Raw genomic sequence first — 23779 nt, 5'->3', positions numbered from 1 at the left:
AGCAATGGAAAGTGAAAGGGGGGGGTAAGACAAGGGAAAAGAACACACTCCAGAGCAGGGCCAGGCTGACAGGAAGTTACTGAGCATTCCTGCTGGTGACTCCAAGTCGAGAGAATTCCTTCCCTTCTCACGTCCAGTCTGTCTCTCTCTTTTTTCTCTCCCTCTCTCATACAAGCATTTCTTTCTCTTTTTTTTACTTTCTTTTTTTTTCTTTTTAGAGAGTGTGCAAAAGTGGAGGTGTAGGGAGGAGGGAGAGGGAGAGAGAGAATCTCAAGCAGGCTCCACACCCAGCACAGAGCCCGACACGGGGCTTGATCTCACAACCCTGAGATCACGACCTGAGCTGAAACCCAGAGTCGGGCGTTCAACTGACTGAGCCACCCAGGCGCACCTCGTGCACACATTTCTCACTCCTGTGCCCCTCCCCGCAACAGGGCAAGCCGGAGCACTAAGGAGTGGGGGGCACATCAGCATAGGCGGGACCCCCGGAGGGAGGAGGTCCTGAGGGAGCTTTGGGGTGAGAGGGCTTCAGAAAAGCTGTTTCTGGGTTGAACAAAGAATGCCCTGTGTTCTTGGAGACTTTCCCCAGGGGGCAGGCAAAAGTGGAGACGCTGTGTAGAATGTGAACCCCTCCGGCTGGAAGAGAAGCTCTGGGGTTGGCGAGTTGAGGAGCTGGGACAGCAGGATGGGTGTTAAGGGTTCTCTGGAGCATTGCTAGTGCTTTCAGACCCGGGCGGCCGAACTACCCTGAGGCCCAAATGCAGTGGATTGTGGCCGCTCCGTATGCTCCATGGGGTTCCTTCAAGGCGTCAGCTGACCATCGATGTACAGGTTTATTTCTGGAATCTTCACTTCACTGCGGCCTTTGATCTTTAGGGGGAAAGTGGGTTTGTTGAGGGTCTGTCCTGAGAGGCAGCAGTGATGGTCCTTTACTCTTTACAAAGGGCTTTTGCACAATTACTTTCTTCACTCCCCACTGTTACTACCTGATGAGGTAAATATCACTGCCACCATTTAACAGATGAGGACACAGGCCAGCAGAGGTCAAGTGACTTGCCCAGAACTAAACAGCAGAGCTGGGACTGGAGCCCAGCTTTGTCTGACGCCAGAGCCTTCGCTCTTTCTACGGCACCCCAGCTGCCCGGACCAACGTTTGGATAGCCCTTTCCAGTTCTACAAGTGTTCTAACACACATTACCTCCTTTGTTTAGCTGCTTTAATTTAGAACAGTTAAAAGCGAGTTGTTCCCAGCTGTCCAGAGCTTCCTTAGGAGGAAAGGAGGAGGAGGGCCTGGGAAATACAAACGCTGGGCCTGGGAACTCGGTCAAGGACCAGTGGGGAAGACGAAAGACGAGAGCAAAGATCAGGGGCAAGGCATCCGATTCGTGAGGTGGCAGAGCGAGTGGGAATGGAAGGTGGGGGACCAAGAGGGAGCCCTTACTTTGATGGCTTTTCTAAAATGAGATATGGTGTAGGCCATCCTGGAACATCAACCAGGTGAGCCTAAATACAATCCTTGGCCTGGGTTGAAACTAAGTTGGTGACCTGTGGTGTGCCTCCCCTCGGAGCAGAATGCCCTGGGGTCTGCAGGGAGGCCCATGGGGGGCTGGCTGGTGAAAGCCATTCCTAGGGAGTGAGGACAGGAGCCAAGGGCTGGGAGCTGGCAGCTGTCGACAAGATCAGCTAAGAGCCGCCGCTTCCAGAATGTGGCCTCCTGAGCGGAACGAGGATATCCTCATTCCCTGACCAGAGGAGGCTTGGGGCAAAGGATGTTTGAGAAATGTTTGATGAAGTGTCTGCTGACCCAAGATAGAAGAAGTTGAGATGGGTCTTTAGAAGGTGACTGTATCTTGCCGTTTTCTCCTCATCGGTGTCTCTGTTTGGAGGAAAGTGGGGAGGTATAAAAGTGGCACTCTTTCCAAAGTCCACAGTCATCGCCTCAGAATAGACTTGGTCTCGGCCAGGCAAGACTGCGTTCACCATTTCCTGGGCCGCCTCGTCCCCTGTTGTTTCCCTGGAGCTCAGAGTGCGACTAATTGGTAATGGGGGGGGGGTCTCATAACTTCAGAGCCCCAGAGTTTGGGTTTTTTAAAAAATATTTTATTTATTTATTTGAGAGAGAGAAAGTGAAAGAGAGAGAGAGCACGAGAGGGGGGAGGGGCAGAGGGAGACGGAGACACCCTGCCGAGTGGAAAGCCTGATGTGGGGCTCAAACTTGGGGACCCCGGGATCATGACCTGAGCCGAAGGCAGACGCTTCACGGACTGAGCCACCCAGGCGCCCCCAGAGCCGCAGAGTGTCAACAGAAATACATCGCTTATGCGCACACAAACAGACACAGAGCCCACATGGGTTTTACAATCAGAGTTAGCCATGTGAGGCCTCAGCAGGCATTTACTTGGGGCCATCTCTTTGGCTCCTTCCCTGCCCAACCATTTACCTCCCTGTGCTCCCCTCCAGCCTCTCTTGCCCTGTCCTTTCTGTCTACACCCTCTACCCTTGACACTCCTCTCTTCTGTGCCTCTCCTGTGCTCATTCCATCTTCCTCTTGTGCTGCTTTCTCTGTCATAGTCAACTTCCTTTCAAAGATGATCCCAGGCCCCCCCCCCGGCCCCACTGAACACACAAAAATTTTTATAGATAGAGTTTACATTGCACGATTGTTTCTCTCTGGCGAGGCTTCGTTTATTTACATAGAAGAACTGGTTTTATTTTGCGAGAGCTGGAGGCCGTGCTTTTAATTGACGGAAGGCCAAGGGAACATGCTTTCTGGGACTTCCTCGGGGATGAAATGTCTTCTTAGCATTCTGGCGGAGAGGTAAGGGCGTTTCTGAGCACTCTTTCTCTCTAAAGCGAGCCAGCCCTTGGCATGGTCAAGAATCTCAGCCCTCTCCCATGCGTGGGAGGAGTTGACAAACATTTCTCTGCTTGTCTGGGAGCTGCATTGTAAGGCCTGAGGTTTGTAGCTCTTCAAACCTCCCAGAGATGTAAACAGTAACCCACTCCAAGGAAGAGAGCGGCAGAACTGTGTTGAAACTTTGCTGTAAGGAAGATTCCTCTGCCAACACCCCCACCGTGGCTGCCTGCAGCCACTGCCAGAGCCCGCCCACACGTGTTCACCACTCGAGAGGAAGCTTCTGTTCTCCGTCAATGTGGAGTAGACATGAACCAAGAATCAAGACCCATTGATTTTGCAGACAGTTCTTGGTTATCCACACAAATGGCAGCAGTGTCAATGACACAGAAAACGGGAAAAACATTTACCCTGCACCCTGACCCATGTGGCACTCATAAGGTCCTGCTTGGGACAGCGCTGTTCGCTGTTCGGGAGCTAATGAGCAGTGGCGCCTCCCTTCAGCAGCGCTTCGGCCCTGTCGAGAGCAGGCCTCCGCATCCCGGACAAGATTAGCTCTGGCTCTTGGAGGGCTACGCACACCTGAGCCGTGTTATAAAGAGGGTACACTCTGTCTGGCCTTTCATGGTTTCTGTGCACAGCGGGGCTTTGCCCCCGGCCTGCAGGGCGGGTGAGAAATAAACGCCCTTCGTGTCCGCACGAGAGCACCTTAACAAGGCTGGATTCCGCAAGAACCCCCATGACTTTTATAAGCCCTTTGTGATTCCTCGCGTTTCTGTCACGGCAAGAGCAGTCCTGTGCAGCCTCGTCTCTGTGACATTTTGTATTTGGGGTCTTATTCTTTTCTTTGCCTTTTTGTTTTTTTTAAAACCACATAAATAAGTGATTTCAACTTTTCTGTAGGTTTGCATTTTTCAAAATAATAAACTGGGGACAATGACACAAGTAATACCTATTGTATTAAAAAAATAGAAGGGCATCTGTGTGGCTCAGTCAGTTAAGGGTCAAACTCTTGATCTCAGCTCAGGTCTGGATCTCAGGGTCATGAGTTCAAGCCCCGCGTTGGGCTCCATGCCCATTGTGGAGCCTGCTTAAAGAAAAAGTAAAAAAAAAAAAAGAAGAAGAAGAAGAAGAAAGTGAAGGGTCCCCATTTACCTCCTGATACTGCTCGCCTCCCCAGAGATAACCACAGTTGACAGTCTTCTGTTGTGAGTCTTTCCAGGTTAACTTCTTTTCATTTACAAACGTACATACATATATAGTTGTTCGAGTCTTTGTTTTTACGTAAGCCAGGAATCATGCTATATAACACCATGGGTTTTATTAAGACTTTTTTTTTAGAGGAGTTTTAGGTTCACAACACAATTAAGAGGAAGATATAGAGATTTTCCATGTCCTCCCTGCTCCCACCGCACACACAGCCTCCCCGATTAACTACACCCCCAGCAGAGTGGTACATTCACTATCGAGGGTGAACCTACATGGACAAGTCATTACCACCCAAAGTCCATAGTTTACCTTAGGGCTCACTCTTGGTGCTGTAATTCTGCGGGTTTGGACAAATGTCTAATGACATGTATCCATCATGATACTATCACACAGAGTAGATTCACTGCACGAAAAACCCTCTAGGCTCTGCCTGTTCCTGCCTCCCCCCAACCACAACCCCTGGCAACCACCGATCTCTTTATTGTCTCCTCAGTTTTGCCGGTGGCTTTCTGTTCTTATTCGTACTTACCGATGTCCGCTGGACAACTTCTCTGGCACTGAGCGTAGGTCCACATCACCGTGGCCCGACAACTGCACGGTATTCCACAGTATGGAGGCGCCGGCTTATCGAACATTCTCCTGGTGATGAACGCTTACGTTGTTTCTCATCTGTGTTCTTCTACAGAACCCAACTCTGCCAGCACTGAACTGCTCTGTCGAAAATGCCCATCCGACGGTGTCTTACTATGCTCGCCCTCAAGTGGCCTCGTACAATACCTACTACCACAGCCCTCCCCACCTGCCGCCATATTCTGCTTACGACTTTCAGGTATGTTTTAGAGAAAAAGAACTCTCCGGGACTCTTGCTGCCGCTCATGCTGCCTTGTTCTCTCCCTAATTACGCAACCTCCCTACGATGTACAAGGTGGCCAGGCCCTCAGCCTGATGGCCTTCGGCAGCCTGTGGGTACCACTGACTAGCTTACAGACTACAGCAAGGCAAGATGGGAGAGACGGGGAGGGTGGGAAAGACACGGGAAGCAGAGAGATGGAAGAGACGGGTGAGAAGGAGCAAGGATCCAGGTGTCCCAAACCGCCTTGACCGGCACCCAGGAGAGGACGTGCTCATTAGTACGTCAGCACAGACGCCTGTCCAACTGTGGCTTTTCCCATTCTTCTGCCACGAGAGAGGCCTAGTCCTGCTCTTTAGCACAAGAGGCTCTGGCCACACAAGGGATTGAATGAAATCTGTAATGAGGAACAAGTCCCTTGTTTTTCTCCAGACTTCTTTAACTAGGACTATACAGAGAAAGGGGTTTCTTTTAATAACACCCCCCCTCCTCTTTTTTGCCTTGTTATCACATGGGTCTGAAATAGAGTTACCAAATTTGCACTCTCCCCTTTTCCTTTTGAGCTGAGATGGAGCACAGAAAAATTGAGCCAAGAAAGGCGCTTAATTAAAAGGGCTTCATTGTGTGCAGAGCACTGGGCTAGGCACTTCAGGGAAACAAGCAAAATGGTCTTTTCAACATTTACAGTGGTCGTCAACCCTTGACCATAGAAGAGTGGGATTACACAGAAATCTGGTTAATTGAAAATTTGAGGACCAAAGGAAATACCTTTGAAAAGAGAGGAGCCCATAATGAATTTGCTTCTCCTAAGGGCCCCTGGATGCTCCAAGGGGACATAAAGACATGACTGTTTGGGGGTGATTCCAATTAGCCAGCCAGTTTACAAACACAAAGCCCCCTTGGGCAACCTATTCCAGCTTTAGATTAACAAAATAATTGAACCTGGAAAGCCTCATTTTGTTGAAGACCGTGTACTTTTGTTCGGTTTAGATGCTGTGCGTGGAGGTCTAGGCCTGTACATTGCAACAGTAATGTATAGTGTGTGATCACGGACTTGTTCACTCTTATAAAATGCAGAACCAGAACAAGGAGGTGTCCGTCAAAACTTGGGGAAAAACAATGCTGGAACTTGTTCTAAAGCCTACAGTGTTTACAGGTAGACCACAGAGGAAACTCGGTACCTAAATAGCTCCTACAGACGGTGAGACACAGATTTGTTCAAAAAGGGCATAATTTCAGCAGTGACAGAGGCAAAAGGAGTCCTTTAAGAAACTGCAGGGATGGGGGCACCTGGGGGGGGCTCAATCGGCGAAGCGTCTGCCTTTGGCTCAGGTCAGGATCCTGGGGTCCTGGGGTTGGGCCCCCCTGCTCAGCAGGGAGGCTGCTTCTCCCTCTCCCTCTGTACCCCACTCATGCTCTCTCGCACACGTGCTCTCTCTCTCTCCCTCAAATAAATAAAGAAAATCTTTTAAAAAACAGAGAGAGAATGCAGGGATGTTGAAAGTAACACAGGAATAAAAAGTCATAAAAAAGTCATCCTGGGGGGTGTCCAGCTGGCTCAGTCGCTGGAGCATGCAACTCTTGATCTCGGGGTCTGAGTTCAAGCCCCACGTTGGGCATAGAGCTTACTTTAAAAAAAAAAAGTCATCCTGGGATAGAGGGGTCACAGACACATAGGTCCAGCCCGAGAGGCTGCCTCCATTTATTTTTTATTGAAGCAAATTATGTTGATTGTATTGATTTTAGGAATTTTCACTTTATAACGAACCCCTGAAGTGGGAACAATCATCTCCCTGGTGATGGTCCCCATACACTCTAAGATAGGAAGCCTCTCTGTAGGGTACGGAGACATTCCTCTGCCCATCGTTCCGCATTCAGACACCACCCCAGGGATGAAAACAAGATTGACAATGCCAGTGGTGACTCGGGCTGTTGGCTTCAGCTCAGTCAGGGTTTACTCTGTATTCCCATGTGCCAGGCACTGTGCTAGTAGCCGTGCATGTGAAGATTGACTGCATTAAGAGATCAAGGACTTGCAGGGTGCCCGGGTGGCTCAGTTGGTTAAGCCTCTGCCTTCGGCTCCAGTCATGATCTCAGGGTCCTGGGATCAAGCCCCACCTCGGGCTCCCTGCTCAGTGGGGAGCCTGCTTCTCCCTCTGCCCCTCATCCTGCTCGCGCTCTCTCGCAAAAGTAAATAAATAAAACCTTAAAAAAAAAAAAGAAATCAGGGACTTAAGTGGGGGTGGTGGTCAGGGGACAGCCGTGGAGACAAAAAAGTAAATAGACTATTACCCAGAGTGCTGTGGAAACCCAGAGACAGGGTCCCCAACCCTACACTGCGGGTTTACAGCACGGACATCAGGGATTTGTGGAAGCCTCTACTTTTTAATAACAGCTCCCATTCATTGAGCTCTTGTTCGGCACCAAGCATGGTGCTAAGTGTTCACATATATCATCCAGTTTAATCCTTTGAGGGAAATAGTCTTGTCATTGCGAGTCCCTTGTCATTGGAGTCTGTCTGACTCTAGAATTGGCTTGAAGAATTCCTTGGAGAAGCTTTATTTTTTTTTAATTTATTTTTTAAATCTTTTTTTTTTAAGATTTTATTTATTTATTCGACAGAGATAGAGAAAGCCAGCGAGAGAGGGAACACAAACAGGGGGAGTGGGAGAGGAAGAAGCAGGCTCATAGCAGAGGAGCCTGATGTGGGGCTCGAACCCATAACGCCGGGATCACGCCCTGAGCCGAAGGCAGACGCCCAACCGCTGTGCCACCCAGGCGCCCCTCCTTGGAGAAGCTTTAAATCTGAGCACAGCATAGATCTTCTCCCCCCGTTAATTTTAGGATATTTATATTTCTTACCGATTCAAATTATGGGCTTCCTAATCATGACTCAGAAGGGGTCTCTGGAGAGTAAACTCTCTCTGATTAATTATTAAATCGCTCCCCACTCCAGCAGCTGCTGGGACACTTCTCATACTTCTCCCGGTTCTTTTTCTAGGTTTGAGCTGTCTTTGTGTTGCCTTTTTGGAGACTTTAGAGTTGTGTGGTGTGGGTTTTGAGTGATGTGAGTTTTTTAATTTTTTTAAAAGACTATTTATTTTAGCGAGAGAGAGCACATGAGCAGGGGAGGAGCAGAAGGGGAGGGACAGAGATCATCTCCAGCAGACTCCACACTGAGAGCAGAGTCTGACGTGGGGCTCAGTCCCTCAATACCGAGATCATGACCTGAGCCAAAACGAAGAGTCAGACACTCAACCAACTGAGCCACTCAGGCGCCCCAAGTGATGTGTTTTTAAGTGATTTGTTTCCTTCTAGAACTTAAGTTGTGTGTTTGAATTGAGCTTTCTTTTGTTCACCAACTTTCATTCCCTTATAGTTTCATAGGAGGAAATACCAGTCTTTACCCAGGAAAGCCAAGAGGATGGGGGAACACCTTGCTTGCATTCCCAGATAAATAGAAAGCAATCAGCAAAACACATACCAGCTCTGATGTTAATAAAACTTCCAGAAGCACAGACCCGCCCCCCGCCACCACCAAAAAAAGCCAGAGCTCCCTTATGATCTTCTCAGATTGGAAAAGGACCCACATCATAGATGACCTTTCTCGACTTTCTTCCAGATGACTTCCCCATTCGGGTCATTTCCAAATAGGACTATATATGTGACTTTGCGTTTCAAAACTACTGCTCCTTTTTACCCAGAGGCTGAGAGAAGGGAGAGGAAAGAGAGTGATAGGGTTTTGTTTTAACCCCTCCAAGTCGTGCCCTCATTGGGTAGCTGTCCAGTTAGGAAGCTTGGGAAACATTCCTTGTGTTCAGACATGAGCAAGGACTTTGCTCTTGTCAGATGGCCCTGAGGATGCTTTGAGTGCTGAGCTGGGAGAAATGCGACTCTTGCAAACATTGGACTCCAGGGTGTCCTGGCTTCATGAGCTCCCCATCCCCCCAGGCAGGAAAGATAGAAACTGAGACTACCTTTGCCTTCTCGCTGACCTCCCCACTCACTTCTTTTGCCCATGTTCATTTTCCTCCTGCCTGTACTTTGGTTTCAGCCAAGTCGTCCAAATTTCGCTTCGTATAAAGCATCAGTTTCTACTTCCACTGGGAAATTCAACCCAAGGGGAGCTTTATGTAAAACCTTAAGGGTTCCAGCCATACTTCCCAGTCTGGCCTACCGGGCCGGTCCTCCTACTTCACTCTAACCAGGGGCTGGTTCCTTTCCTGTCCACCTGGTGAATTGCCACGTTTAGCTTAAAGCAAAAGTCTCAGCCTATGCAAAATGCAAACGCCTCTGTTTATGCTCTTTATTAAAGCACATGAGGGCACGTGAGGCTTCCCCTTAGCCACCAAAAATGACCCACTAGAAACTGGGCCTGTTGAATGAAAGGACTGCTTCAGGCGGTGCACGGCACACGTCGCAGCCGACAGCCTTCGAAGGCTGTGGCTGCCCCCACTCGGCTGTCGCTCGCTGTATTGCCCCTCGCCTACCAAGTCCCTTCTATCTGGCAGAGAAGGGGCAGGCTAGGGTGGCCCTCCTCTGGGAGCACCCTCAGTCTCCGCCTCGCCCCCTTCTCACCCCAGCCTCCGAGAAACCACTTAGGAAACTCAAACCGACTGACTGAGGCCCAGCAGTAGGCTATTTAGATGCTTTTCGCGCTTTGTGTTGTGCGAGGATTCAAAGCTCGGCTCTTCCAGGGCTCTTCCAGTAAAGTCGACTCAGAGGCAGGAACCAAAATGCACCAGGCCAGCTCCCCAGCTACAACAAAGCCAAATCCTTCCCGAGGTGCCCGCCTGTTGCTAGGAAACTACGGGCTGGTCCTAGGGGCCTGGTCTCCCCCCGCCCAGCACTCCCCCACACCCGGGCCCCAAGGGTGTGTGGACTGCAGCCAGTTAGCTCCCTCGCTCTGCCAGGAGCCCTTCAGTTTTATCCTTAAGACTCCCAGCGTCCTCAAAGGGAAATGAGAATCATCCCACCCCAGCCGCTTGAATACTTCCCAAACATTAAAGCCAAAAGCGAGAACCAAAGGCCATTTTACTATCAAAGTGTGCAACTGTCACCCGTGGCCACCGCTGCCCACAGAAGCTGCTCGCTGCGCTGTTGGGAACTTGCACTCCTGTCCGTGGCTGGGAGCACCTAAAATCGGCCGCCCGGTTCTCACCCTCCTGCGGCAGCATTTAGAAGGGCAAGGGCATGAACGGCATCGTCCCATCGTCCCCCCAGGGGAGAGGCCTGTCCCCACCGGGCTGAGAGGACAGCGCTCTTCGTTGACAAAAGCCGCAGGGGAGGAGGGAGGGAGTTCTGTAGTGCAGAATGGAAAACCAGGAAGTCTTCCCGGAGCGGGGAGACAGGTTGGGATTTTAGGAAGGAATTGGGCTTGTCTCACGTCCACTGACTCAAGTTGTTTTGTCTTTAAAGGCTCTGCAGGTTCTATGACCCTGTCATTCCTTCACTCAGGGCGAAATAATGGATGGCTCCGGGGAGGCGGAGGGAGTGATGGCAGCTGCACCCCTTGTCAGTCCCAGCATGATGGGGACAGATATTTCAGTGTCTCAGGCAAGACCCAGAAACCTGCACAGCCCTTTCTAAGGCGTGCAGGGGTGAGGACTGGGGAGCCAAGTGGTCTCAGGCTCCAGAAATCTCATGTCGGGTCTGACTCTCGATTGCCCCCGGCCTTTTAAAAATGACATGATCGACTCAGACTCTGGCCCGCCAAAGTAAAGGCATGACCTCCCCCAAACAGCACTTGCACTGTTGAGAAATTTTGGTGTAAGTGGGGTTTTTTTTCTTTTAAAAGCCATATCTTAAAGATTATTTCTTTATCTATTTATTCGAGAGAGAGTGGAGGAGGGGAGCAGAGGGAGTGGAACAAGCAGACTCCCCGCTGAACACGGAGCCCAACCGTGGGCTCGGTCCCATGACCCTCGAGATCACAACCTTAGCGGAAATCAAGAGTCAACGCTTAACCGACTGAGCCACCCAGGCGCTCCTTTTTGGTTGTTTTTGTTTTGTTTTGTTTTGTTTTTTTAACATACCGGTTCCTCCTAGAGCTACGACAACCAGGAAATTGCAGTTCTCCAGCCCTGTTCTTTGGCTTATTACGTTCACCCTTCCTGAGAGCGTAAACCTGGCCTCCGGCCTCCTGCCGTCCGGGTAGTGCCCTCCGGTCTTCCGGCCTCAGCTACGCTCCACCGCTGGAGCAAGGCAGCGGTGCCCACAAGCTGTGACTGTATTCTTCGAAAATAGATTCTACTTGTAAAAAACATGCCAAGTTGGGGCACCTGGCTGGCTCAGTCGGTTAAGCGTCTGCCCTCGGCCCAGGTCACGATCTCCGGGTCCTGGGATTGAGTCTCGCATTGGGCTCTCTGCTCAGTGGGGAATCTGCATCTTTCTCTCTCTGAAGTTAAGTAAATAAAATCTTAAAAAAAAAAACATGCCAAGTTCATCTTATATAGTCCTGAGGTTAGGGTCACCCATTCGACATTTATTGAGCACCTACTACTTACTGTTCTGAGCTCTGGGGGATACAGCAATGAACAGAACAAAAGCAGGCCAACTCTCCCTGAGCAGGAAAATCATTAGGGCCAAGGGTATACATGAGCCAGGGAAAGAGAAGTAGCAAATGACTCCTAATGTGTCGGTTCACTGTTTATAAAAAAGAAAAAAAATCTGTATCCTCTCTCTTCTCAAAGACTACCAAAGTTAGACAACACGAAGTAAAATTGCATCCAGTGTCTCTGCAACCTGACTGGTATTCTCGCCTCCGGCCTGTGTTCCTCTCTGCCCTCCAACCTACCCCACGCTTGGGGGTGGTGGGACGCGGTTAAGATGGAATAGAAATTGTCAGACTTGGAAGAGCCCAGATCCAAGAAAGCCTACTTAACCTCTCTGACCTTAGTTTTTATTTTGTGTTTTGGTCTGTGAGATGGGCTCTGTGATGTATTCTGGTAGCAAAGACTTTCCCAGGTATTACTGGCTTAACCTCAGAAGTTCTTAAGGCCCAAAGTACTCCTCCGAAGACTAGCTGGGATGCTGTTGCCATAGCTGGAGGGAGAGGTATGGAAGGCTCAGTCTATAAACGTGGACAAGGGAGTGGTGGACTGAAGAGACAACACAGAAGTAGGAGCAACAAGAAGCGGTGACTGGATGCAGGGCTCAAGGGGCTGGGGAGGGGGACCCCATGCTATCTGCGGGGAGCTGTGCAGCCTGAGTGACTGCGAGGGTGGGACCGACCGGCTCATGCCCCTCATTAACTTTGTGGGGCTTAAGAGCCCTCTGTTGTTCCAAACAGAAGCAAACCTGGTCCACATTCATTTTTTAAGCAACGATGGGCTGTGGAGGAATTGCAACCCGGCTGCCTAAACTGGTGTTTTGTTTTTATTACACAGCATTCTGGTGTCTTTCCATCCTCCCCTCCCTCTGGACTTTCTGATGAGCCCCAGTCCGCCTCGCCTTCGCCCAGCTACATGTGGTCCTCGAGTGCACCACCCCGCTACTCTCCCCCCTACTACCCGCCTTTTGAAAAACCACCACCTTACAGCCCCTGAAGAGGAATGCCTGCTGCCTATTGAGATTATTGTGGCTTTTGTATTTCTGCTTTAGTGGAAGTGTGTAGGGTACAAACTTTAAAGTGTGATTCTTATGCATACAGTTTTATGAAGGCCTGCTAAGCTAGGGAAAGATAGGGATTTATCAGTACGGAGCAGGGGTGGCTAGGCTGAACCCAGCGCTTCCAAAAAGGGCAGCGTGCACTCTCTAAGCAAGGCTGGGGAGACATCCCAGCAAGAAGCTTGTCGCCTTTGGACCTGCGTTTCCCTATGGCTCCACCTCTGTACTCAGAGGCAGTGGTGCTTGCCCCGGTTCAGGTTCACTTCGTGTAAATGCAGTGTCGTCCTCAGACCCTAGGCAGACCGCCCCCCTAGCACCTTGGGTGAAGCACCTGACTTATCTATAGGCCCTATCTTTCCCTACCACTAAAGTCAGTCCCTAAGGAAAATTTCCCAGATGGAGCTACCCAGTGGCTCCAACACAGAGAGTTCTGGCTAAGATTTTGTTTGCTTGTGTCTGGATGTCGAAAAACGCTGCCTGTATCTTGTACTCCTTTCTTCTCTGTGAGTATTGTAAAAATGGCTGTTGTGATCATTCAGCTCAGCTTTCGTTATCAGTACCTCCCAAAGGGAAAAGTGCAATATTCCCTCGAGTAGTGGGGAACAGGACTGACTGTTTAGGACGCACTGAAATACAAAGAGCAACGTGTGACGTGTTTTGAGTTGATCTCAGTTACACATCCGGTAACTTAGGAGACAGTGGTTCTACTGCACGGTGCGGTATTACAGAAGACATTGGCGACGGAGATCTTACGGTTAAAATTCAGAGTTAAAAACGCCAGGTTAGGTTCTTGGGTGGTGATACGAATTGTTACTAATCTCTGTGACTATTTAATCTTCAAATACTGTGCTTCAATCCCAGCAAACCGCACGTATCCTGCACCCACCCCAAAAGAATCATCTGTGTTTTAATGCCACTGCTCTTATTGGTCCCTTTTTCTGTTGAGACCAATCATGACAGTGTTCAAGATTATGAAAGTGTTACAATGCCGCTTTAAGTCTGCAAAACCTCAAAAGTAGCCAACTTGACAAATTCTTAGGTGTTACTGTAGATTTCACATCCATCTAGCACATTGTGGTAGGTGTTTGTACGGTTCTTTTAATTGTGCATAGCTTTAAACCATCCACCTGACGAATTTAACACTCTGGCACCCATGCCTTCACTTCAGAACAAACATTTTCACTGCGACCTTATGTTAACCTGAGAATTGACTGATTTACAGGAAGACGGGATAATCCTACACTTGTATAACGTAAAAATACAGGGGCTACAGGAGGGTACCTAATTAGTTCTGCAAACAGAACGCATACTGGAAAATTTTCCGGCCAATTCCGTTACCTCCCGACTTGCTGGATTAGAGGTAGCAGGCAAATGCTGGTGCTCCCATCTACCTTGTAGACACCCAGCCATCAAGAGTTACCAACGCACAACAAGTGCACTCATTGTTCACAGTAAATGTTTGCAAAGCACTCAGTTTAACTTCCGGCATCGTGAATGATGTCTCATCCTGAATTCAAATCGGGAAAACTAGAATCCTTTTGCGTTATATAAAATTACTATTATTTTCTACAGTTCTGAGCATATTAAATTCTATTGGATTTCAAAAAAGGGACTAATAACCAATTGACTTACTATACAAATGCCAACTTGTAATACTCAATGAAATGTTTTGCCATTTACACCGTACCTTTTGCTTTAGTGAACGTGTATGAGTATTTAATTTTTTAAAAGGCACCATTACACAGTATATCTACATTTATCACATTTCTTAAAGTGTTAAGACTCTGACTCATTTCTATGTATTTTTCTTACTTTACAAAATAACTTGAAACAGAATAGATTTTGTAACACTTAATTTGAGCAGCTTTTTTTATTACATTGAATTATATAAATTGCATGTTCCCTTAGAGAAATTAATATTTGCTGCTTTACTCTTTTGCAAAACATTTGCTGTAATGAAGGAATTTGTATTTCCAATATGTACCTTGACTGCGTTTTGTAATATTTACTGCTTTATTCCTAATCCTGCTTTAAAGTATTGAACTGGGCATGAAACATTAAAATATTAATCCAGAACCTGTATAAACTGGATGTTGCTTAAAATCTGTATCACTGCCATGTTGGAAACCCAGACTGCTTTTGTGATGTTTCAAATTAATAAAACTATCCTCCTCCTTATCCACTTACATGCATCTTCATGGAACCTACAAAAGTATCACGAACACTCCAAAGCAACTGACAACAGCCCACTCACATTTGACTATCATGGTTCAAGGTACAATGGGGATGCAATGAACCAACATATCAAACCTGTTAGAAGGTAGAAGAGGGACAGTAAAGCATCCTCCAGACTGAGAAGGCATTTTGAGACCAAACAACGAAGCAAGGGAAGCAAGCGACTCCATACGGCTGACAGTTTTACTCAGGGTAACTTACTGATGCTGCGGGGGTGGGGGGCGGGGGAAATGGAGCGGACTACAATCCAGGCACTACACAGCTATTCTCCACCAAGTCCGGACCTTAATCCACAGATTTTATAGAGCATTGTGGTGAGGTCAAAGTGTGGTTATCTGAAGTGCTGCCATCTGTGTGCCAGAGGGGAGGGGAAGAAATTGTTAGCTCTCCTAGCTGTTTAAACAACTTTAGGAAAGATCAAAACAAGCCTTCCCACGTTCCGGTCAGGGCATACGTTAACCTCCAAGGGGGCCTGGAACATGTAGCCCCAAGGGAGGTCACTGCACAGATATGAACAAGACAGAGAGCCAAAGATGGAGGCAGTACTGTCAGCACCCCTACAAACCTAGTAGGAAAGTTTGTTACGCTGTCATCAGAAATACCCCAGTCTCTTACTACAAAAACTGAAAAACAACAGAATAGTAAAGTCTATGTAATTTCTTTTCTGTTTTTTTAAGTGAGCTCCACGGCCCATGTGGGGCCTGAACTCACGACCTCCCCGCATGCTTCACCGACTGAGCCAGCCAGGCACTCCAAGTCTGTATCATTTCTGAAAGATAATCTTGCAAAAAATACACTCAAAAATCAGAATTATAACATTTTATTTTTGCCATAAGAAGCTCTACGAACTAATACCAGGTAATGGTTAATGAAAAGAACTTAAAGTCATATGATAGGAAAGATTGTACAAGTATGAACATTACGTATTGGGTGGAAATGAACAAGGTTTCGTATGATTGACAGAGGTGAGGAAGCCAGTGCTGTTGAATTAACACTTAATCCTTTAGATTAGGCATGCCTTGACAATACAAAATTCCTTGACCATTTTTAATCATTTATCTTTTTGGTACAATGGAAAAAAGACAACATCAATTCCTCATAGTTGCACATGGGCGATCAGTACCACTGAGATGATAATGATCATTTAAAATATATTTTAAAGTAAATCTTGCAAGATTGCTATGGCATTTTAAAATCTTTGCTTAGTTTGGGCATTTTCATTTTCTGTCATCTCTTTCAACAAATTGCTATTTCAAACAGTTCCTATCCAGAAGGTTTACAGCTAATTTAGCACAGGAGCAAATTTGCAGCCAACTTGAAAAGAAAAAAGAAGGAATTTAGTAGCCAGAAACCTAAGTATGAAATACGAAAACACCATGGTAAGTTTTAAACAGAATCCTGCTACAGATTTCCAACCCAATAAACACTGGGAGTGGATGGTTTCAGCCCCAGAGTAGTTCACACTAATTCTGAACTGTGGATATAGAAACTTCTGAAAAAACTGAAGATCTTGACATACATGCAACGAAGAGTCTTCTGGCAAAAATACAAGTTAACTTTCCAGTTTTTCTCCTCCCCAAAAAAACTCTAGAAGACACCTTCATTAGGCACAGAGTTTAAATTTTGTAGTCAGAATTGACACAGAGCACAGCAGCAGCAAATAATTACGTCCCTATTATTCAGAATGGATGGTTTTCCCTTACAGACTCAATTCCTGGTTTGTCACAATAGCCTTGTTAGAAACTCTCAAGTTTTATTATGATCAACTAATTTTCCTAGCAGTTAAATTTGAAAGGTCTGGAAGCTCTGCTGGCCATCAGTGTCATTCACACTTGCAGAAGTAATTATGTCTAACTGGTGAAACAGCATTAATGAAACTCAAACAAATTTCCACTGAAAATATTTCTGAGTGCACCTTATAGTCAAAGAGTAATGTTGTCAATAACTGCACAGAATGGAAACAGATATTGATTCCAGAGATCAGAGTCTTAAGTTCTAAGGTAACTTAAACTTTTCCAAGGATTAGTTCATAAAATGGTTTGAACGTCTAGACTCACAGAACAGAAAACAGACAGGTGCACATCATTCTAGCCCTCGGTAAGCAAAAGATTGTATTTTTCTTCCTTCTCGTATTATTTCAAATACTGAGGCCCGATACCCTCCGCTACCAACTGAAACACTGAAACCATTATCTTCAAACCTAGCTTACCGTCAGAAGAATGATGTATACATGAAAAATTATGATTAAAGCTTTAAGTTCAAAGTCAAGAAATAGACTATTTTTAAAAATACATAGTCAAAGAGGAAGAAAATATCTATGTTGAATTAAGAAATATTTAAGCAAGGTTACAAAGGACTAACGACTATGCACAACCACCTTTTTCAGTATCTATTAACTTTTTTCCTTTGCAAAAAGTAATTTACAGAAGTTCAACACGTTAATCCTGTTATAAAGGCTAGGCTATATATTTGTTCCAACCTGCTTCCTTTTAGTACTAGCACTTCAATGAGTTTTGACTTTATTTTCTAAGTGTTTTAAATATGTGTCACTTGAAAAGGAAGAAAGGTACACGTATTGTTCTCAAGATAAACGGGAATCAACAAGCCTATATAACATTCCATATATAGTTTCTGATTGCTATAATATTGCAGCACTTTGCAGATGGAATGGAACTTACTTTAGAAGGGGTAAAAACCTAAAAGGTCTTGTGAAAGGAAAATACTAGATCATGGATTCAACTATTTCAAATGAAAACTTTCTATTAGAAATTCTAAGTCATATGAACATTTAAAAATATATACCGGTAGCCTCCCGCCTAAAATATGTAGGAGTCTCATTTATGGAATCTATCATTTATAAAGATTTATACATAATGAAAGATTTATTTGGTGGCTTTTGGATTCGAACTTTGAAATTTCTCAAGGGAACATTTTTAACCATACGAACAAAAAGGAACTCTCCATTCACTTCCACTCTCTATCATGTAAGAACACAGAATTCAGAACAAACGCAACAGAACTTTTCCTCTCCTCCTGTCTGCAATACAGAGATTTGTTTTCCATTAACATTTTTGCCCAAACAGACCACAACTGCAAAGGTATATATACAGTAGTCCAACCACCAAAGTCTTTTCCAGACGATGGCAATAAAAGCAAAACTCAATTCTAATTAGCTAAAACTCTTTCTTCAGATGAGACACTTGTCTGCACGGCCATTTTCATGGCGGGAGGGAGGCAGGAGGTTGCTATCCATTTGGACTAGCTGAATACACAACGAAGCAAAGACTTATTCTGAAATTTTCCAGAACAACTTCAGAAGTTCTTGTTTACTCTTTATGCCACATCCAAAACACAACACACATTTATAGTCTCAATATTAAGATAATTGAGAACTCAGCAGTAAAGTGCTAACATGGAAGGGGAAAGTTGTAAGATAAACTAGGGTATGCTAATAACTCCAGTTATTTTCAAAGAACATTCAGACTGCTTCAAATGCTATTCAGGAAACTATCTCTCCAAGCTGTTTTTCTTCTTGCCTCTTTAAAACGAGCTGAAAACTAACTATACAAACAGATACTGGGGGGGGGGGAGGGACTTCTCAATCTCTACTCAAACTTTCAGAATAATTTGCTTCTAAAAATTATCAACAAATAAACCAACTAGACTGCCTTTAGATGACGTGGCAGATCAAATGAACTCGTTTTCACCTTAATTTGTTTTACAGGTCTTTTTGAAACCCCTGCCCCTGAATGCAAACCAAACTTGCTGAGATTTCAAAGTTCAATAAGATTCTGGTATTATAAATTCAAACTCAGTACTGCCATCTGTTACATTCTGTTTAAAAATTGAATCATTTTCCTGCTGAATAAAAATATCTTCCCAGGTCATTGGCTTGTTCTGAGGAGCTGATGCGGCCCCTACTGCAGGGTCTTTCCCAGCATCAACCTTATACCCAATAGCATCATCCTTCATTACAGGCATAGCGCCTGACCTATCAGAAAGATATGCATATTGTCTGATCTGTAAGGACCTGCATGGATGTAAACGATAAAGCTTTGAGTCTCCAGAAGGATCTTGACTATGAACTGACTTTATGTGTGAAGACATAAACTGATAGTTGATGAAAGATTTGCCACAGGCCAAACACTGGTACCTTCGTTCCCCTGTGTGATGAATTTCATGTTTTGTGCGATATTCTGCAAGAGGAAATACCTTCTCACAGTAACGGCAAGGGTACTTCTTCTCCCAGGAATGAATGTTAAAATGTCTCCGCAAGCTTGTCAGACAGACATATGACCTTTTGCACACAATACAGATATAATAGACCCTCCCATCTACTATTAACTCATAGTGATCATCATGTTTTACTTTCATACGTTTGTTGGGCGTCTCACCGCTAGATGTTTTTGGTATCTCATTCTCAAGTCTGGCCTCCCCTTCGTCAGGGTCATCTTTGACGGGGATCACTATGTCATAAGTATCTTCACCGATATTTGCATAAACCTTGCAACCCGTCGACAAGCCTTCAATCTCAGTAGCTGTATCTAAAGTAATGATCTTCTGACCCTCCATTAGATGTTTTGATCCTAAACCTGCATCATTAGTGTTTCTAGTAATTATATCTGAAATTTTTAAAGAATTGGAAAGTGGCTCTTGCAGAAGTGTAGGAATCTGCATCTTCTGTACCAACGATCCATCAAAAGTGGCATTTGGGGGGATATCAGCCTGGGGGACCAGAGATGTATTACTGACCGCCGAATCTGGACTGGAGCTAATAGTGTCATCGTCATCATCTATAATTTCCTCCTCCTCCTCTTCGTTGGCCTTGTTTCCTGTTATAACAGCACTGTTTGGTGTCTGCTGATTCTGCACAAGCAAATTGATTGAAGGAGACATATGATTTGGAAGTGAAGAAGTGACATTAGGTGGTGTAGTAAGTGGGGTCTGATTTAGCAAAATAATGTTGGGAGTCAGATGTGTCGGGGCTGAAGATACCAGCAATTTTTCACTTCCTTGCGTCTGGCTCAGAGTTGCCTGATTCACAGAAGTAGGAAGTTTCTGAGTAGGTGTGAGATTTGGTAAAGGGGGAGAGTTATTACTAGCACAAGGTGCAACATCTGAAATGGCAACGGAACCTGGGGTAGGCTGGACCTGAGCCACTGCATTGGTACTCGGCAAAGTCTCCTTTGCAGGCAGAATCTCAGAGCAGAAAATGACGTCATCGTCATCATCATCTGAATCAGTAACAATGATCTTTTTTGTCTCGTAATCTTCAGCAGATAAGGAAAAAGACTCTGTTATAATAGGCATTATAGTGGCCCCGTTATCTTGGGCTTCATCTTTTGATTTTTGTATTTCAAGGTTCTTGTCACTAGAACCAGGAGGTAAGGTTTCTGCATTACCGTCCTGAGATGTACCTGAGATGCTTTTAACCTGTGACAATGGGACACCAAGCTCTGCTATAAACTTAACCCCTAACAGCTGCCCTGATTTAATCAACTCATCAAGTAAATCCGATCTAACACGAACAATTTTAGAACTATAGATATAATTGAGAATTTCGGCAAAGATCTCTGCTCTTATAAAGCTCAGTTCAACAACTTGCCCGGCAACTGAGAAGAGCTGATGGAAGTAAGTACTAGAAGCTGAAAGAATATTCCTGTGGGCCCGGAATTTTCGGTCTTCCACGATAACGGTAACGTCACAGAAGAGTCCATGGCCACGTTGCTCATTCAGGGAGTTCAGCAGACTGCCAGAGTATTGAATGTCTGTAGCAGAAATCAGTTTTCTACTCTCCATGCCTGTAAGAGAAAGGGAGGAGGAAAGGGTGGGAGAAGATTAGAAAAGAAAAACGAGAAGTACTTTATCATTCAGAATGTAAGCTGCAGCATCATTAAATCGTGTATTCAAGTTTTAACTGCAGTTTGGCGTAACTTTTTGGCTTGTATATAAATTGTTCCTACAGGCTGGCTTTTGGACCATGCATCAAATCTCATGATTTCCCCCTGAGAAGAGACAAGCAAGTTTTTAATTGATCTACAGATCTGAACGGTAATCTCTTCCTCTGAATCTCAGATACATGCGTCACCACTAAGCAATTTTTTCAGATTAGAATTAATTTTCTTAGTTCCACTTTTGGGTTCTGTCCTCAAGAAGACTTAAGAGTTCGTTTTTAATGGTCTTAAAACTTAAAAAAAAAGTCTTCATCGTGAACACACAGACGTTATTTCACCTGTAAATGAATGATTTAAGTGTCAGAAAAGCTTGCTGTGTGCAATATCCATTCTATACTCTTCCTAAATTTTAACTGATCTTTAAGAACACATTCAAAAGCTACTCCCTATAGCCAATGACCGAATTCATGTTTATAAACACTGACAATCATTACTTCTAGACTGCCCGTCAGTTTTTTGTTCTTATTTAAACTGGGATGCCTCACCTAGATAAACTATGAAACACCTTTTGTACCCTCTCCCCTTTCATCATCTCCTTGCCCCTTCCCCTCACCTCTCTACTCTTACAATCTCCAGAGGTGAAATGTTAGAGTGCCAAGCGAAGTCAACAGATGGTACTGTGAAAAAAATAAGACAAAGGAAAGGTCACCATTTCTTAATGCTTATTTGCATGAAAACACGAAACATTTCAATTTGTTGGTAAAGAATTATGCACACTGGTATGAGAACCTTTTTTATACCAGATGTGTTAGTGAAAATGAAAACATAAACTTACTGGAACAGAGCAAGCGGTTACTCTAAGAAAAGGGAGGGGGAAGTCAGTAAAGAGCAATGCTGTGTACCACTCCCAAAACATTCTTTTTTTGCACATCACAGAACACATTCCCAGTAACAAGGGTGTTGAGTAGTTTAAAATATATACGTATATTAAATATATATTTAATTTCTATACATTTAACTTTTATAGATTTTATATATATAAACAATTGCCTGATAAGTACTTTATGTAGAGAAACACTTTTATTGCTAATATTCTTTCCCTTTAAAGTTACCAAAATAGTAGCACTGTCGTCACAGTGCTTAAGTTATATACACGTGGAAGGCGGGGCGTCTCAAGCATCTTCGAAATTTTCAAAACTGCAGCTTAAAAACAGAAAGTAGGCAAAAAGTCTAGAAATGAGGATTTGAAAGATCGTGTGTTATAAGGCGTTGCTCGTTTAACAGTACCAAGGAATTCCAGGTTACCATTAAGGCACTCATCAGAAAGGGTGACCTTTGGACAGCGAGCCAGCAACCAGGGCTTCCGAAATACGGGGATTTCGACAGAAGCCGCTTTCAAGTAGGTAGGTAGGTAGGTTTTCCGAATACGATTTTTGTCGTTTGCAAATGGGTTCTTGGAAGGGGGTAATGCATCAAACGTACGTGTCCAGGTGACACTGCGAATTGGTTTCATTTTGTTTAGATTTCGTCCCGCTCTTCCCCGTCAGGGTGGGCCCAGGAACGGCACGAATCGTTCTGAACCCACCCCGAGATCTGCGACCTGCCTACGGAAAAGCCATTCCGCACCACTGTGAGACAAACCCTTGACTGAGGGCAGGTGAAGGTGGAAAACAGAGAAACGCCATCCGCGAGCGAGTAAAGCCAACCGACACGCGGCTCCCTGCGGCAGCTGAACCCCATCTTCCTTACTCCACCCCCTCTTCCCCATTTGCACCCAGCCGGCTGCAACCGAGGTTTTTTTTCACCCCAATTCACGCGAAAAGGCAGCTTCCTGCAAATCCAGATGGAGGTACGAATGGCACCGCGAGGGCGGGGGTCCGCCGGCGAGCCGGGGAAAGTAGAAGGTGGCGAACGGGAGGGTGGGGTGTTGGGAGGGGATGAGGCCAAGCAGGCGGCATTGTTATGCCCAGGGAAGGGGACGGAAGGGGAGGATGGGCCGGGCAGAAAAGCTCTAAATCAAAGTAGGGGCTAGGAGGAGAAAAGGAGGCACAAAAAAGGCAGGCGGAGGGCGAGGAAAAAGCCAAGTGGGTCCCCGTGGTGGGCTCCCCGCGCGCCGGGCCTACCCAGGGCACCGGCAGCCCCTCGGTCCCTGACGGCGGAGGGGACCGCGCCGCGGCCCTCCGGGTCCGTCCCCTCCTTCGCTCCCGGGCCCACACAAAGAAAGGGCCGGAGGAGCGGAGCCTCCGACTCCGCCGCTTCCTGGTTCAAGTGAGGAGAATGCAAACGCAGGCGCGGCCCAGCGACGGAGGCAGCGGGCGCGCTCCCTCGCCCCTCCCGGCACCGGGCCGGGTCCTCACCTGCTTCCCGGCGCCGCCGCTTCTCCTCGTCGGGCCGCGCGGACGGGTGGGAGCCCTCCAACAACCAGAAGCCGGACTCCGCGGCGATTCGGCTCCTTCTTTAAACGTCGCTCCAGTCTTGGTCGACGTCGACGCGGCTGCCGCCACCGCTGCTACAGCTGCCCCACGCCACCGACAGAGGGCACAGCGTGGGGGCGCAGCGCCGAAGTCGAAGGCGCCCTCCTCCTCCGAGCGCAGTTCGGGTCTTTCCGGAAGGGCCCGAGCTCTAGGCGGCCCCGCTTCGGCGCCCGGCTCTGCCTTCGGCTCCTTCCGCAGGGGGCGGAGTGAGACTGGGAAGCTCTGGGAGCGTTCGGCCCTTTCCGGAGGGCGAAAGGGTGCGAAAAAGGGAAGAGAAAGATGGGGTAATGCAGTCAATCACTAGCGGTTGGGATCCTAAATTAGGCGCAAGCTTCTAGGGCGTGAAAACTTTTCGAGACCGTACGAGTTTCATTTCTTTTGCAAGTTTGAACCTGCTCGATTAGCCCGTTTCTTAGACGATAAACCACCTTGAAATATAATCTGAATAAATATAATCAAGTCGAATTGATCGACTAAGGATGACTCAAGTTCTAGGATGACAAGTTAACCACGACATTACAGTAACTATTTTTAAGAAATAAATCTAGGATTTGGACACTGGACAGTCTTCTAAGTTGAATACTAAATGATGCAGTACTATCTTAATTCCTTCGCTTCGTCTACCGTTTACTGACCACCTGTTTGAGCTATACCA

At 46.3% G+C, this 23779-nt stretch overlaps 2 protein-coding genes across 7 annotated transcripts in view; one reads left to right on the top strand and one right to left on the bottom strand.

Moving 5' to 3' along the window:
- TMEM255A (transmembrane protein 255A) overlaps positions 1-14597 on the top strand; it is a 50556-nt gene extending 35959 nt beyond the window's left edge. For all 4 annotated transcript variants that reach the window (XM_034649898.1, XM_034649897.1, XM_034649896.1 and 1 more), the window contains 2 exons: positions 4749-4892; positions 12302-14597. In XM_034649898.1, the coding sequence (XP_034505789.1) occupies positions 4749-4892; positions 12302-12460 (303 nt within the window). In that variant the 3' untranslated portion in view covers positions 12461-14597. The remainder of the gene's footprint in view (positions 1-4748; positions 4893-12301) is intronic.
- Positions 14598-15560: 963 nt separating this feature from the next.
- Positions 15561-23145, bottom strand: ZBTB33 (zinc finger and BTB domain containing 33). 3 transcript variants are annotated; one of them, XM_011229094.3, is made up of 3 exons: positions 23008-23145; positions 21264-21327; positions 15561-20557 (listed from the first exon to the last, which is right to left on the bottom strand). In XM_011229094.3, the coding sequence occupies exon 3, from the start codon at positions 20553-20555 to the stop codon at positions 18537-18539; it is 2019 nt and encodes a 672-aa protein (XP_011227396.1). In that variant the 5' UTR covers positions 20556-20557; positions 21264-21327; positions 23008-23145; the 3' UTR covers positions 15561-18536. The 3 variants fall into 3 exon arrangements, with proteins under 3 accessions (XP_011227396.1, XP_034505786.1, XP_002922611.1); XM_034649895.1 differs by lacking the exon at positions 23008-23145 and adding an exon at positions 22774-22903; XM_002922565.4 differs by lacking the exon at positions 21264-21327.
- Between the last annotated feature and the right edge of the window lie 634 nt (positions 23146-23779).

Source organism: Ailuropoda melanoleuca, chromosome X (assembly GCF_002007445.2).
Source record: "Ailuropoda melanoleuca isolate Jingjing chromosome X, ASM200744v2, whole genome shotgun sequence".
NCBI classification, from domain to species: domain Eukaryota; kingdom Metazoa; phylum Chordata; class Mammalia; order Carnivora; family Ursidae; genus Ailuropoda; species Ailuropoda melanoleuca.
Note: the sequence above shows the minus strand (reverse complement) of the source record. Positions and strands in the feature narration are given on the sequence as shown.

Excerpts from the sequence above, each read along its gene's own strand:
- ZBTB33 (XM_011229094.3), bottom strand. The coding sequence starts at position 20,555 with ATGGAGAGTAGAAAACTGATTTCTGCTACAGACATTCAATACTCTGGC.